This window comes from Chiloscyllium plagiosum, chromosome 25, assembly GCF_004010195.1.
Source record: "Chiloscyllium plagiosum isolate BGI_BamShark_2017 chromosome 25, ASM401019v2, whole genome shotgun sequence".
NCBI classification, from domain to species: Eukaryota; Metazoa; Chordata; class Chondrichthyes; order Orectolobiformes; family Hemiscylliidae; genus Chiloscyllium; species Chiloscyllium plagiosum.
Window position 1 is genome coordinate 21,370,349 of NC_057734.1, and position 15,947 is coordinate 21,386,295.

At 38.2% G+C, this 15,947-nt stretch overlaps 1 protein-coding gene across 1 annotated transcript in view; it reads right to left on the reverse strand.

Moving 5' to 3' along the window:
* Window positions 1–15,947, reverse strand: part of LOC122562406 (RNA-binding protein EWS-like) — a 26,052-nt gene that overhangs the window by 4,415 nt on the left and 5,690 nt on the right. The window contains exons 2-9 of the mRNA XM_043715264.1: window positions 15,040–15,204; window positions 13,839–14,035; window positions 13,260–13,440; window positions 8,368–8,402; window positions 7,686–7,721; window positions 5,052–5,239; window positions 4,840–4,969; window positions 4,562–4,753 (exon numbers count right to left, since the gene is read on the reverse strand). Of these exons, the coding sequence (XP_043571199.1) occupies window positions 4,562–4,753; window positions 4,840–4,969; window positions 5,052–5,239; window positions 7,686–7,721; window positions 8,368–8,402; window positions 13,260–13,440; window positions 13,839–14,035; window positions 15,040–15,204 (1,124 nt within the window). The remainder of the gene's footprint in view (window positions 1–4,561; window positions 4,754–4,839; window positions 4,970–5,051; window positions 5,240–7,685; window positions 7,722–8,367; window positions 8,403–13,259; window positions 13,441–13,838; window positions 14,036–15,039; window positions 15,205–15,947) is intronic.

A 15,947-nucleotide genomic window follows, 5' to 3' on the forward strand; every position in this document is an offset into this window, starting at 1 on the left:
AGAAAGAAAGAAAGACAGAGAAAGAAAGAAAGACAGAGAAAGAAAGAAAGACAGAGAAAGAAAGAAAGAAAGAAAGACAGAGAAAGAAAGAAAGAAAGAAAGACAGAGAAAGAAAGAAAGAAAGAAGGAAAGAAGGAAAGAAAGAAAGAAGGAAAGAAAGAAAGAAAGAAGGAAAGAAGGAAAGAAAGAAAGAAAGAAAGAGGGAAGAGAGAGAGAAAATAAACAGAACAGTTGTAATTCTAAATTATTCCTCGCACAACATACCAGTCTGGAAATTGGGAGAGCAAGAAGACCTCTGCACAGACGTTGCAGGAAGGAATGCCTGGGTTGGGAGCAGATGCAGCCTGTAAAGGGCCAGGCAGGTCCCAGTGCTAAGGTGCAACCAAAAGTCCTTGTGGCGATTTGCAAGAGCTTCTGGGCATGAGAATTTACAGCTTGGTGATGGGGTGGGAGAAAACAAGTCTTGCTATAAAATGAATCGGAATGGAGAACACCCTCCATGAAAAAGCAGGACTGGGCACTAAATATCCCTGGATAGATGTACAAATAGGACAGGAAGATACTGGACATTCATCCTGAAGGAGTTAATTTGGGTACAAATTAGTAATAGAACAGACCAGTTGTAAAAGTATCAGCAGGAAAGGTAATAGCAATTCTGAAGCAAAATATTAGAGTGGTTGTGTTGGGGTAGGAGTGAGAAAACAGCATTATTGCATGATAATCATCATGGAATAAAAAGGCTGCAATGGTTGACAAAAAAATGTCCAGATGTCAAGGAGAACTTAACTCAGCCAGATCTGCATTTCTGATGTCTAGCTCAATGCTGGGTGGCAAATCTAGTTTTATTCTTTTCTTTAAACTTTACTCCAATTTGATGCAAAGTAGTCATTAGGCACTACAGAAGGCAGAAAGGAGGATTTAAGGGTCAACCACACTGTCGTGGGTATGAAGTTACATGTAAGACAAACCAGGTAATGGCCTATTTCTATCCTCCAACAAAGACATTTGTGATGGACTTCAACATAAGTAATAGTTATATGGTCACCAGTTAATTAGTAATGAATTTAGTTAATTCAATTTGTCATTGAGATATGAATGCCTCCCCAGTGTATTCACCTAGGCTCTGGATTTGCATGTTATGATGCCACTTCAGTGGCAGACAAGTTTCCACAAGTGACAAGACTAATCACTTTAAACTCAAAGGAGCTACCTATTGATGGATTCTGGAGATTTTCATTCGTTAAAAAAAGATGCTATTGCTAAACACGCCAGTTAATAGGCAATTATACCTTATAGTCTAAATAAAAAGACTAGATAACTGACTAAAATGCATGCGTATTTCCCACTTTCAGTAAATAAGGACAGTGAACAGAAAAAAGATTTAATTTTGAACAAAGGTAGAAAGTTGACATTGCAAATCTGATGCTGAAAGCAAATAAAGTGCCAATGAGTATAAATTTACAAATCACAACACCAGGCATGCATCAACATGGGTGCACACCATTTGTGGGGTGAATTTGTACTTGCACAGTTACATTGTACTTTGCTCAAAAACTGCATGAATCCATGTAAGACTGTTAACTCACTTTTTAGATTAGAATCAGTCTAAACATTATGGCACAGACAGGGAACACAGGGGGCTAACACCTTCAACATCTCACCTGCGCTGATACCATTTGTTACAGTTAACCTGAGAATGTAACTTTTAAAAATGTTTTGTAATTTGCATATGAGAGTAGTGAAACTATCATGGTCATGCTAACAGATGAGAGACTTAAAGAACAATCAAGGTGTTTTTCAATGTATAATTTCAGATGCATCACACTGTAACCTTTTGCTATAAATTCTGTGTCTTACAATTGTGCCCTCCACAACCACCTGAAGGAGTGATGCTCCAAAAGCTAGCACTTCCAATTAAACCTGTTGGACTATAACCTGGTATTGAGAGATTTGTAACTTTGTACACCCCAGTCTATCACCAGCATCTCCAAACCAAGGAGTATAGATTGTACCATTCATTGTACAGAAAACAGGTGCAGCAGAATATCCAGCAGCTGAACACAAAGAATTTGGTGGCGTAGGCCTCAGACACACACTACAATTCAGTAAAATAATGGTTCATCTGGTGGAAAACACACCAGCTAATCAAGAATCCATGTACCTATGCATTTGAATATTCAACAACCCTGCCTCTACCAGCAGAGAGAAGGCTCAACCTCAAAAAGCATCTCATCTCAATCTTAAATAGAGAACTCTAAACAGCACCACAATTCCAGTCGCTTCCTTTCAGCACCCATCCGTTTTATAGAATCCTCAAGATGCCACAATGCAAGAAAGCATACGGATTTTAGAAATGAGAACATTAGCTCTTCATAACGGGTCCCAGTTGGTCTAGACCCCACCTTGGGATACCCTCCTCGCCGCACACACACACGCACACACACACCAGTCTCAAGAATCAGTCAAGTAAATATGCTTTAAATTCTTAAAGGAGACCAAAACTACAGCAATCCAGATGTGGTGTCACTAACACAATGTACTACAAAACATACATTGTTCCGGTTGTCTCTCAAATGAGAACATTCCATTTGGCTTAATTACTTGCTAAAACTGTGTTGCAATTAATTTGTATAACCAGGATCTAATGTTACTTCAAAGCTCTGCCACCTCTCCATTTAAATAATACTGCTTTTCTGTTCTGCCATGCAAAAAGGCAGACAAGTTAATGTTTTCCTATACAATACTGCATTCATCAAATCTGATGGAGCCTTTCCTAAATTCAATATATTTGGGGAAACCTAAACAAACGCACATACTGGGTTGACCATTTCTTAAGATCAAAGGATGAATTGCTTCAGGATCTGAGGATTTGTCATCCTCCATCTTTGCAAAATTGTAAATGTGCTCTTTCACACAGTATCAGTTCCTTAGATGCCATGGATAGGAGGCCTCTCCTTAGTGTCTCACTGGTTTTATCTTGGCTGCATCTTTTGAAATATTTCCTTACAAGTGCCTGTATGGCAATCCTAACTGATCCCTTAAACTAATTTATTCACATTAACCATGTCAACGTTGATGCCCTCACCTTTAAAAACACTAACCTTAGATTTACACTCATACATAATTCAAATCATTATCACTACAACCTGGAACATCTGTAAATGTGATTTTTCAATTCTGTTGAATTGCATATCTCCGATTGGCTCGAGAGTATATCGTTTTAAGAAACGGTTCCCCAAGCACTAAGCTCATTGGTCAGGGTACTTTGCCAACCTCACTGTCAAATCTATATCAATCTAATATGCCTCTCACAAAGACTCAATTTCTTACTGAATATCCTATCCTATGGTGTGGTTAGTGTGACGATGCTAAGACATTGCTCCCACAATGGCCATGCCTTCATCAGCTCATCTCTAGCCCATATAGTTTCTAAGAGCATTTTCCTAACATACCAGAATTAATTAGTTACCAGACCCCACTACCTTCTCCCCTTCTGGTCCTTAGTTGTCCTGCAACATTAAATATTCAGGTCTCAGTCTCTATCATGCGATTTAAACAGAGAATGGATTTACTTTATAAAAAAGGTATTCAGGTTTGTACATTGTTGTTTGCTGCAACACTAATCGTTTCCCTTATTGGTGCCAGTAACTTCTTCCAAAACTATCCATTACTCCATTACGTAGTCTAAAACCCTCTACCACCCTGGTTATATTCAACTTGCCCAAATACTGTTCCCAATTTGGTTCAGGTGGTGATGACCATCCCAATGGGATGGCATCCACTTCCTTTAGTGCTGGTGCCAGTGCTTCATGCATTAACCATTGCTCCAACATTCCTTTTCAAACAACGCACTTAACACTAATTTTAATCCAAGCTAACAGCATACTTAGAAATCCAAAAAGATTACCTTTGAGGCTCTATTTTTAAATTTTGCCCCAAATCTCACTTGTTCTTAAGTTATGGCTAGGTTTTATTGACCAGTCCTTGAAAGAAGCAGTTTATAAATTTAACAGTTTCAGGAGTCCCACCCTCTGAACCAAACCAGATTATTGTAAACTGACTTGGAACAAGGCAATAAGAGGATTTTTTTGAAGGTGTGAGGATTCCAAAAATTCTCAAAAAAGCCGAAAATTTAGCAAATGTTTTATAGAAGAATGGAGTTGGAAAAGTCTGGATTTGTGCCACAATATTCCAGCATAAGCGTATAGAACAGGACAATAAGTGTCAACCACTGGGGAAGGATACACAATATTGAACTTCAACTGGACTACAGCAGAGTAACATGTTTGGCAAATTCTGAAACCTTCAAAAGCTGCTTCAGCCACCTAAGCTTTTGAGGTGGGAGGCTTTTAAAAAATATGCTGAAAACTTAACTCAATCATGGTATAAGAACGCACACGATAAATATGAAACTGATACCAAATCTCCCACTCGGCTACAGAAGGCCACTAAAATCTAAAAATCTAACACAGAAGTCCCTAGTTTCATTCCTCCTTCATCCAATTGGAGCTATGCTCTACAAGCAAACTGAGACATAAAATACAAAGCCAAACAGTATTACCTGGTCTGTAATGCAGATTCTCACCACCTCGACCAGGGAGTCCACCACCTCTTCCATCCCGGAGGGGGACACCACTTCGCATATTATTAAATTGCAATGGTGGTGGTGGTTGTTGCAGTTGTGGTTGAGGCTGTGGCTGCTGCTTCTTTCTTGCCATAGCAACCTTGATTGGGTTTGTATCAAACTCTTTGCCTGAAAAAGGAATATAAATTACCATTAATGATAGAACAGGGAGCAATGTGTTTTGGTATGAATGACAAAACCAAAAAAAAAATTACCATCAAACCATTCTAGAGCAGCCTTCGCAGAAGGAGGATCATCATAGGACACAGTGGCTTCACCCTTAGGTTTTCCAGTTTCCTTATCAATGTAGATGTTGATCATAGGCTGCCCAGTTCGCTTGTTGATCTAAAGACATACAGGTGCAAAATTAACAGCAAAGAAATTCCAAAAAATGCAGCATCAGTTGACAGTATACGCCAAAACAAACCTTTATAGCACCAGTTTGCTTGAAGAAATCCAGAAGCCTTTCTGGAGTTATATTTTCACCCAAGCCTTGCACATATATAGTATCATTTTCCACATCTTCCTGTGGGGCTGGAGTCGGAGTTGGGGTTGGGGTTGGAGTCAGAACTGGAGCCGGAGCCGGTGGTGGTGGTGGTGGTTCAGCAGCTGCTACTGCAAAACAAGTAGAGGACAGTTAAATGTTTTTGTCTTAACTCCAGTACCCATCACACAAGTTCAACTTGAGAACTTTTCTCAAGGTGTTAATATATTGTTGTGGTGATTCAAGTTACCATGAACATGGAGGAAAGGGTCATTGTATACAAACTTTTGAACCACACAAGTTACCAATAAGGATGTCACTGTGCATGCAAATTAATTGTATCACAAAGTGAAAATGTTCAATGTGGATGTACTGTAGGAACCTCCCTAAAACAATGCAGGATGGAGGCAAAAGACCTTTGGTGCATTTGATGTTTTATTTACAGTTAACATTACAAGACTTAAAATTAAGGACTGAACCAATGATAGAGAAGGAAGCAAGGTTCTTAACACATTTGACAAGCCTTGTTAAAAAAAATTACATACTAAATATTGCTGGCTAATGCAAGTTATGCAAGGACAAAAACACCTAAGCTATTGGTTCTTCCAGAAACACATTCATATTAAATCCAACTCCAACAAACAAGTGTACAGGATAAGCAAGTGACTGACAGTTAAAGACAGTCAAGCCAGTAAATAAGCCAATAAAACAAAAATCCAGTGAACTACTGATTAATGAGGTCATAAAAAGCTTTTGAAGTGTGCACTGAGATATCTTCAACTGCAGACAAGTTCTTTTCCTCAGCATTATAGTTATATAGGTAAACTGCTGTAACTAACTGTCTACTTGTTTATCTGAAACCCAAAGTCAAATCAAAGACAAAATACGGGTCTTCCAATTACAGCCTTCTTACACAAATTCAGGAGGATGCAGAATTTATATAAATGATAAAATCCAATCCTAAAAAATGTTTATAAAAAAAAACTTTGCAGGTAGCTATGCTAGCAGCTAAAGGGCAGGAACATTCAGGAAAATTACCGAGATTGGTCTGACAGTATCTGAAGAGAGAAGAGTTAATGTTTCAACTTCAGTGATCCCTTTGAAGAGTCACAAGACTCGAAACATTAACTCATCTTCTGTACAGATGCTGCCAAATCTGTTTCTCCAGCACTACTTTTGTTTCATATTCTTTGCATCTGCAATTGTGTTTATTTACCTATCAATGGTACTTTGTGGGGAGTCTTTGTTGGTGAAGCTGCTCCTTTTTGTCATCTTTAGTTAATCCCCAAAGCGCAGCTTTTCTCTGGATTGGTTTACTTAGCAAGCAGTAGTGTTTTTGAAGCTGCTGGACCCAAAGCAGGAGGTCAAGACTGGTGGTCTCTGACTTCTTTCCGATAAGAGCCTGATTTTGATTTTATTTGTGCCAAGGTGTCTACGGGGAATTGTTGCAAGTAATGGGGACAAGGTGGGATTCTCTGTTGGCTTTTCAGATAGGTTAAGTTATTCTGTCCTCTTGTTTGTGCTTCATTCTGTAAACTTGTAAATATATTTGTGGTGGCACAGTGGCGAGCACTGCTGCCTCACAGCGCCAGGGACCTGAATTCGATTCCAGCTTCAGGCAAGTGTCTGTGTGGAATTTCCTCCAGGTGCTCCGGATTCCTCCCACAATTTAAAGATGCGCAGTTATGTAAATTGGCCATGCTAAATTGCAGCGTTCAAGGTTAGGTGCTTTAAATATAGGTTAACAGGGTAGGGGAACGGGTCAGCGTGGACTTGTTGGGCCGAAGGGCCTGTTTCCACACTGTAGGGATTCTATGATATTCTGTTGTTTGTTTAAAACAAAGTGGTTTAATCAGCTGCATCTCTCCTCGATTATTCCTTTTACACCAGCTTAAAACAACTAGCAAAGATTAACTGCTGTGAAACTACACGAAATGTATTTTTTGACTGATCAAATTATGTTAACCTACAAGATGGGAAAGCATGAAATTAGGTTTTGAATTGGACTGATAATTGGCAACTAGTTAATGAATTCTATAGTATGGATGCTGTGATTCACCCAAATGAAAGCACTGTATAAATCTATACACAAACAAGGAAATCATTAAACATGAACCCTGCCCCACTCAAAAATGTTTTTGTGCGTTTAGTGTTACTTGCAACCACTTTCTAAACTATTGCATAAAACTGAAGCACAAAGCGTAACATTTATGGGCGGCACGGCGGTTAGCACTGCTGCCTCACAGCACCAGAGACTGGGGTTCAATTCCCGCCTCAGGCGACTGACTGTGTGGAGTTGGCACATTCTCCCAGTGTCTGTGTGGGTTTCCTCCGGGTGCTCCGGTTTCCTCCCACAGTCCAAAAATGTGCAGGTTAGGTGAATTGGCCATGCTAAATTGCCCGTAGTGTTAGGTGCAAATGTAGGGGAATGGGTCTGGGTGGGTGCGCTTCGGGGGTCGGTGTGAACTTGTTGGGCCAAAGGGCCTGTTTCCACACCGAGTAATCTAATCTAAATAAAACCCGATAAGAAATAGATAACTATTTATAAACGGGTGATACATTTTAATAAGCAATTACCTGGTTCAGGCTCCGGAGTTTCTTCTACAGCTGTTACTGGATGAGAAGGAAAGAAAGCAGGAACAACATTATTTTGCATTCCACTAACCCAATACCTTTAAAAACATCTAGATCTAAAATTCCAGCACCTTTTGGTTATTCATTCAACAGAGATGAACTGCAAATGCAAGACCATGATGTGAAATATTCTCCAGTGGAATTTAAAATTAAAAATGGTATTACTCAAACTAAAACATCCCCATTTAAAATGTTTAAAATAAACCATTTGGTACTTTATACCACTTCTGACAAGTGGTCATTGACTTTTATTAAATTACCAGCACCAGGTAATTCAAAACCCATTTTAATGCAAGCCCTCACACTTAAAAGTGTTTACTCATTTTACATTTTCTATTCACCACTTTAGGTAATCTCAAACCCATTTTAATGCACGCCCATCACTCAAGTGATTATTCACTTTATACATCCATTTTCACCATAGTATCAGGCAAAATGAAACCCATTTTAACGCAAACCCATTTTAATGCCGGCAGGCGACTCCAGTATATATACACACACACACACACGTATGTGTTGAATTTTGTATACAAGGAAATTTTACTACGCAAAAGTTTTTCCCCCAAATCACAAACTTCAAAACACAAAAATGTATTGACTAACCATGTTAATGCTAAGAACTTACCACCAGGCTTACTGAAGCCACCCCGGTCGACACCGCTGCAGGGACAAATATGAAGAAATGAAGTATTCCCTTAAGCCAGTACCTCTTGAGCCTAAGGCTCAATGATGATGAAACTCGTGCCTCTTTTAAAGCACTGGCTAAGGCCTCTGAAGTTTCACCAGTTTTCATCTGCGAGTTTGCCTTTCTTCACAGTAGTTCTCCTAAAGCTTTCGTACACCCTCCAAAACCATATACACCTTCACTGTTTGACTTGCCAGTAACAGGGTTCTGAACAACTATAGTTGGTGCATGCAGTTTTATAACAGAACTGTTAAGAAACCATTAAACTAATTTTTACATTACTCTTTAACTTCCAATTAAATTACATATTACTGTATAATAAATACCATGTTTACATTACAAGTGTACAATACCATGCTTTTATGTATTACTCCACTTGCATACACCATACATATTTTTTTGTCCATACATATGTAGAAAACGTGTCTAGTCCCATTTTTCAATATGCTGCCGGCTCAGTCAAAATAGTTTAAAGTATTGAAGTGTAAACAAGGCTCTCACTTTGTAACCTGTAGCATATAAATGCGACAAAGCATGTTAACATAGTTTCCATATTCAAGCATTTAAAAAACTGTATTGGCATTATTAAAACTACATTCTAATACTTACCTGCAGACAAGGGAGTGAAAGCAGTATCGTACTGCTTAGGCTCTGTATTTATAGTTAAATTCTTCCACAGAAGAACAAACTTGTAACAAGTTGTGTAAAATGGTTAACTGCTCAATGGGAATTTTAGCTGCACCCACTACAGCCCTTCTCCCAAAAGAAAAAAAAACTGCCAACCAACCCAAACTTTAAAACATTCTGAATATTTATATTTTATCCTGATCGATTATATGTGTCCTTTCCTTCATCCTCAAATTTATTTCCTTACCCATTGCTTTTATTTAGGCATTTAAAAAATAACCTACCAATAATGCACTCATTTCTCAGGTTAAACAGTTTTATTATACTTTTACCCATAACTTTTAAAAAAAAACATAAGTTTAAATCTACTCCTATAAAAAAAGGTTCAGGTAGGAGAGGACAGCATGTTTGGGAAATTATCCTGTTTTTTGGGAGGAGGAGAAAAGAATCTACACCAAAGCTGAAACACAGGTCAATACTTTTATAAGGTTATTTCTTAGGGAAACATTAAAAACCACAGTATCTGCTCATAATACAACTTTAGAGTATGAATATGCTTTCGCTTTGACCAACATTGGCACAGTGTCGTGGAATCCCAATTTACAATAACAGTGTAGGAGAAATATAGCTGTTGTCTCCCAAACTATAACGATTTTTAAGACTGGTGCCCCAGTGCAAGAGTTTTCACACAATCTAGGGAACAAATGGACGGATGGTCAACAAACTCAATTTCCAACATCTAGACCAACTCCTCTGACCCAACCACCCTTGAAACTAATTGTGTCTTCCACCCACACTTGTGCATGGTTCAGAGAGAAATACTAACCACACAACTGTATTTGGTTCAAGAATTCTTTTTTTTTAAATCAAAAGTTTTAGAAATAGGTCATTGTACATTGACTAAACATGCATCCAACAATTCAAGAATATAAGGATGTATGGACTTGGAGTAGATACCAGAGACCCTTAAAAATGGATATTTAATACATCTGACCAATGTTGAGAAAATTTTGCAAATCCGTCATTTGCGCCACCACATTTTACTCTAGCTATACTCATTTTTCAGAGCAACAAACCTGCTCAAATAACATACATGATTTATGAATAGAGAACAAAAAGAATTTCATTTCTTTCATGTTCAATATTATATTTTAAAAGCCAGAGGCTCATGTTGGGATACAAACCCGCAGGTGCTGGAAACCATATTACCTCACTGAAGTAACCAAATTATGTTGTGATTAAAAGAGAGCAAAAGCTGACAAGCTGCACAACCACAGAAGGGCAGTATAGCAGAGCTGGTTCTGCTCCACAACTGACATTCATGCTCTCCAGCAAGAGCACAATCTCTGGCTGATACATTTCCCTAGCCCAAGGAGATGGAGCAATTTTTAGTGCCGCATTGTTACACTGTTTGAAACCAGTTAACTCAGCACCAACCACTGATAAGACTTTTGGGTTAGCATATTGTGTGCAGCTCAGCCACTCACCATGTATACATTTACCCACAAGTGGTTTTTAAATATAGCCCAATAAGTCACATTTACATTTAAATATCAATACATCAACATTTCATATAGGTATCCTTTAGATACTTGCAGGGCATTTAGTCATTAATAAATGTTACCAATGTGGGAAACTAAGTCATTTTCCACATGCCCATCAGATGAGCATTTAAATTTTCTTTAACAGAACCAGTGGTTAAAATATATTACACCAAACTGCCCTGTTTGGAAGGGTACCACAAAGACTGAGCCATTTATGCGTTTTCATTATAACGCACAGAAATGTGGGATGACAGGCAACTTCAGATTTAAAATGGCAGTGCATTAAGTTTTTGTACCTCTGGAGAAACAACATACTTACCTTCATTTTTTTCAAATATATATCATGCTGGATTGGCAACTTTGGATTCTTAATTTTTATTGTTATCACGGTAGCAGTAAAATTGGGATACAAATGTGCGTGGCAGCATGAATCTAACAGATTTGAAATTGTTGCCCAATCCACTCAAGTGCCAAAACTGCATCTACAAGGATGCCAGGAATCACTCGAACATCTCTTAAGTGGTCACTAGTATAATACAAGTAACATCCAGTTGCCAGGGTCAGTGGAATTAGAGTATGCATACCCATAGATGTGCATTATGTGTAACCTGGGTATCACTATCCAAAGAAAAAAATCTTTAATTTTTTTCAATAAAAGCAGTAACATGCACACCCTTTACCCTCTGGTCACTTCCCTTTCTAAGAGCAATGGCATATCAAGGGATAATGTTCTATTGGTGCCAGCAGCTTTCTGATGCATCAACCAAGTGGTCATTCTTAAATATTTGACAGTATTGTTGAAAGCTAATTGTGCATTACCCAATTCTTATACCACCATCCCAAAAGGGACACTAGTCAAACAGGAGTAAAATCTTGGCCAATATTTCCTGTGAGCCCTCGCAAAATCAAGGCTGGTTGCAACATTTATAACATTGGCTAATTTGGTATAAACCAAGGATTAAGACCATATGGCTCAACACCATAATTTACAGGGCATAGACAAACCATCAGAGGAGTAAAATCTAGACTACTATTAGAATAGCAATCCTGCACCAAGAATGACATTTAGGACGATAGAAGAAGTTTGGTCATAGCAATTCAGTTGATAGGCAACCATTTTAAGCAATTAAAATTAAAAAACCCATTTGAGGAGGTTGCTCAATGCTCTGCCTCTAATTCAAGCATATTTTTACATTGTTAATTTTAGTGCAAACCCCTTACTGGCAAGTCCAAATTTTAAGAAAAAGACCTGTAAAAAGAACTCTATTTTCCACTGACCCTGCCTATTACTGCAAGGAATATCCCGATAATGCTTTCAGCTCCCTTGTTGATTAATATACAAATACAATGGAGTTTTTTAAAATGCAAAGACTATAGGGTTTCCATTGCCCATATTTTCTTAGGCAAAAAGCATAAAGGAGCATTTAGGGCTACAGTGATTCATTTACATTACTTAGCACATCACTACACATTTTTAAAAAACATTAGCTTCCTGGCAAATGGAAACCCTATTAACTTAAGTCAAGTTAACTTCCAAATGTTGAAGTGAAACCTTTATCATATCCTCCTATATAGAAGCACAGCAACCAGCTAGTTTCTACATTGAGGTTGCTAGTGAGACAAACAAAATTAGCCACAAGTCAACTAACTTTTATAAATTGCTGCATATATTTTGAAGTAATTAATAATGGCATATGCATAATGCAAAGCCTATACTGGCAAACTGCAAGTAAATGCATATTAAACACTACAAAATGAAACCCAGGCTCCAAACAACCAATTTAACAAGCTTGTAACACTTGTACCCCACAATTTTGTCATTTAAAAAAAAAATTAATTCACATTCCTCAAATTAAGTAAAATACCCAGATGGAAGGAACCAAGCCTCCCCCCCACCCGCCAACTTTCAAAACAGGAACTAGATTAATGTTTGAAAACACCAAATTTCAATGTGTAATAAAATCACCCAAGTTTTCATCCACCTTAAAAGATAATCATATTCTTTTATGAAATTGGATTTTTTTTAAACACTCAAAGCACGTGTTTCAGGATTAAAAGGTTTCACCCAGAAAGGCAATGTCTGATTTATGTGGAGTTAGGTGTTGCTGCATTTTCATTAAAAATTAATCATTTCATTTAATTAACAGACAATTGGTTCACCAAGTTTTAAATAGTTTCCAACTGCAAATTCCATTAATCTGCTGATTTTACGAAGTATTTAAAAGCAGTCACAAAGCAAAATTAAGAGTACATCTATGACTCTGCCTGGACATTTATTTTCTACTTGAGTAGCAATTAGAATAAGCACACTGGCAAATTATTCCACAGAGGTTGGACATTGCCTTTGGAAAATTAGAACCAGGGCTGAAAATTGCAATCATTTTACTTTTTAAAGATTTGAAAATAATTTTAAGGTAGACAACTAATTTTTTTTAAAAATATCATGTACAGATATTTACTTTTCAATTAAAAAAACAAGCTTTAGAACCGGAGCATCTGGCTCTCAATGACTGCAAAACAACTGGAACTTTGCCAGTTCTACCTGAAGGACCTTGTCAAGTACTTCAGAAAAATTCACACTTTCAGCCCAGTATAAGGTAATTGTTGCTTTGGGGTGACTTTTTGCATTAAAACCTCTCTAAAAGGAAGAGGTCATCTTACCCCATTGCACCTCGTCCACTCCGACCGCCTCTACTGTAACTACTTCCTCTACTTCCTTGATCATAGCTCCCACGACTTCTGCTCCGGTTGTCAGAGCTACTGGTTGGTGCTCCATAGCTACTCTGGTCTTGTCCATACCCACTCATGCTATTAGTGGATGGCTGCTCCTGCCTATAAGTACCTAGGAAACATTTCAGTAGTTCATTTAACAGAAATTGACCCATTGAAACAATTGATATTTACTTGCTTTGTTGCAAGACATTGTGAATGTACTTTACTTTGTAATATGCAATAATACCAGTAAAAATGCTACTAGAGGAGAGCTTGATTATACAGAAAAGAGAACAGAATATCTATGAGTATTTCAACCACAAGTGAGAAAACATGATTAACCCATTTCTTCAAATGGGAGGTACCCCTTCCAAGTTTACTGAATGATAGCCTGTCTTGCACTGGCTTCCTTTCCCATTGACTGGATTAGACAACTGGTCTAACTTAACAAGGCATTATAAAACATTAAGGCTGGAGATAGGATATAGTCACCACTAAGTGATAGAGAGACAAAATACTTCCACTTACTGTACTGGCTTTGTTGGCTGTAATCAGTCTGCTGTCCATAGCTAGATTGCTGACCAAATCCAGAAGGTGGTTGCTGCTGGGTGTAGCTTCCAGTTGGTGGTGGTGGTGGTGCATAACTGCTTCCCTGTTGTCCATAACTTGGCTGTTGGCTGTAGGTACTCTGATCATAGCCAGTTGGTTGAGTAGTGCTACTGTAACTAATTAAAAAAACCTTAGTAAATGGATCAGTATCTGGAGTTCATAAATTTAAAATAAAGTGAACTAGAGGGGAAACAGGATATTGCATTATAGGATTACTTAAATCTGGAATGCTTCCCTAATGTGGAATCACATTCTACGAGAAACTTCAAAAGCTGGATGATATTCATGAATATGGGTAAAAGCTAGAAAACTAGGCCCAAGAGCTGGTACAAAATGAATGGGTCAAATAACATCCCTTGTGCAGCAAACACAACTTATCAAAAAAAAAAGCAGAAAAGTACAGTTCTTTGTACAACTGAAATTGGCAAAATAATTTGTATTCTAGTTCCCAAGGTTACCTAACAAGTGACAAAGCAGACCTCAGTTAGATTAGAGGCAGCACACAGTCTTGCAATGCTTCATAGGGATGTGGCACCTCCTTTACAAGTCTGCCTGCTCACTGCCTGCATAACATGACCTACCGAAGATAGTAGCATGGACAGAACAGAAACGGTAAGCCAAGAGCACGAACAGACCATTTAGCTCTTCCAAGTCTGCTCTGCTATTCGGAGATAGTGGATTATCTCAATGATCATATTGTCACTCATACCCCTTGGTGTCATTAAAACTTCCCCCACCCCCCCAAAAAAAAAAATCACTCCAACATATTCAGTGAATTTTCACAGCCTTCTGGGGAGGTTCCACAGGTTCAATACCTTTGAGTGAAGAAACTTTTCCACCTCAAAAGTGGCCTACCATATATCCTGATAGTGATCCCTCGTTCTAGATGCTGCTACCAGAGAAAGCCACATCTAATCTGTCAAGCTCTGTGTGAAACAGAATTCTAAACTCCAGTGAAGTAAAGGCCAGTTCAACCCCAATCTCTCCTTCAATAGATAAGCTTATAGGTAGAATATACCCAGGAATCCTAAAACTTTAAAAAAAAAATGCTGAAACCTTTAGAGAGAGAATCTGACTGGGCCCAGTTGCCATGCTTACATAAGACATTCAAAAAGATTACCTTGTAGGAGGAAAAGATGGAGGAGCACTAGGAGGTTGAAGAGGGTAACCACCATGGACACTCATCTGAGGATAGCCATAATTTGTTTGGCTGTATCCCAAACTGGACTGGGCATATCCAGTACTTGGTTGGCTATAGTCATCCTGCTTCGTCGTGTCTTGTGCTCTGAAAAGACAATTAGACAAGATTAAGGTACCACTTAAAGTACTGTGAAAGAGTCATACTGGTTCACAAATATGGTTGCGTGCATGAAAATGTTGTTGCCTTAAATGTTAAAATGCTAGGAGGTCAAAAAGCTCTACAATTCTGATTAAATTACTAGAAGTCATTTTTTTCTTTCAACACTTGCACATCATATTGGGGGGGGGGGGTCATGTGATCCAAGGGGAGAATTTCTTTTGAACAGTATCAGTCAAGATCAAATTAACAGTCATTTTATGAAGAACTGAGGATGCAAGTGTTCTCCAATTTTGTGCTTCAAGAATTAAAGAGGTTGAATGTTTTAAGCCACAGGCTAATTCTACATTGCAGATTTATAAACAATTTCAGCACTCAAAACATGCAGCCTTACCACCTTAAAATGGTACAATATCAAAACTAGTTATTGAATTAGCAGTCACAATGCAAAACTAAATGCAGGACAAGGTAATTGCACTAAAGGATAGTCAACAAGTGACAGTGCCTATGGAGAGCACAGTTGGAGGAAAGAGTGGTCAGAAAAATACATCATAGGTATTTTTTGTGCAGGTTGTTCTGTTGCAACATGTTTCGATAACATGAATTCCATGTAACAACTGACAAAGTGGGGAGACTTCCTAAGGCACAAACTTTTAAAACGTGTGCCAGCTGTAATGTGCTTACATTACCAACACTAAGTGCTGTTTGTCAAATGTGATTTTTCTGTAATG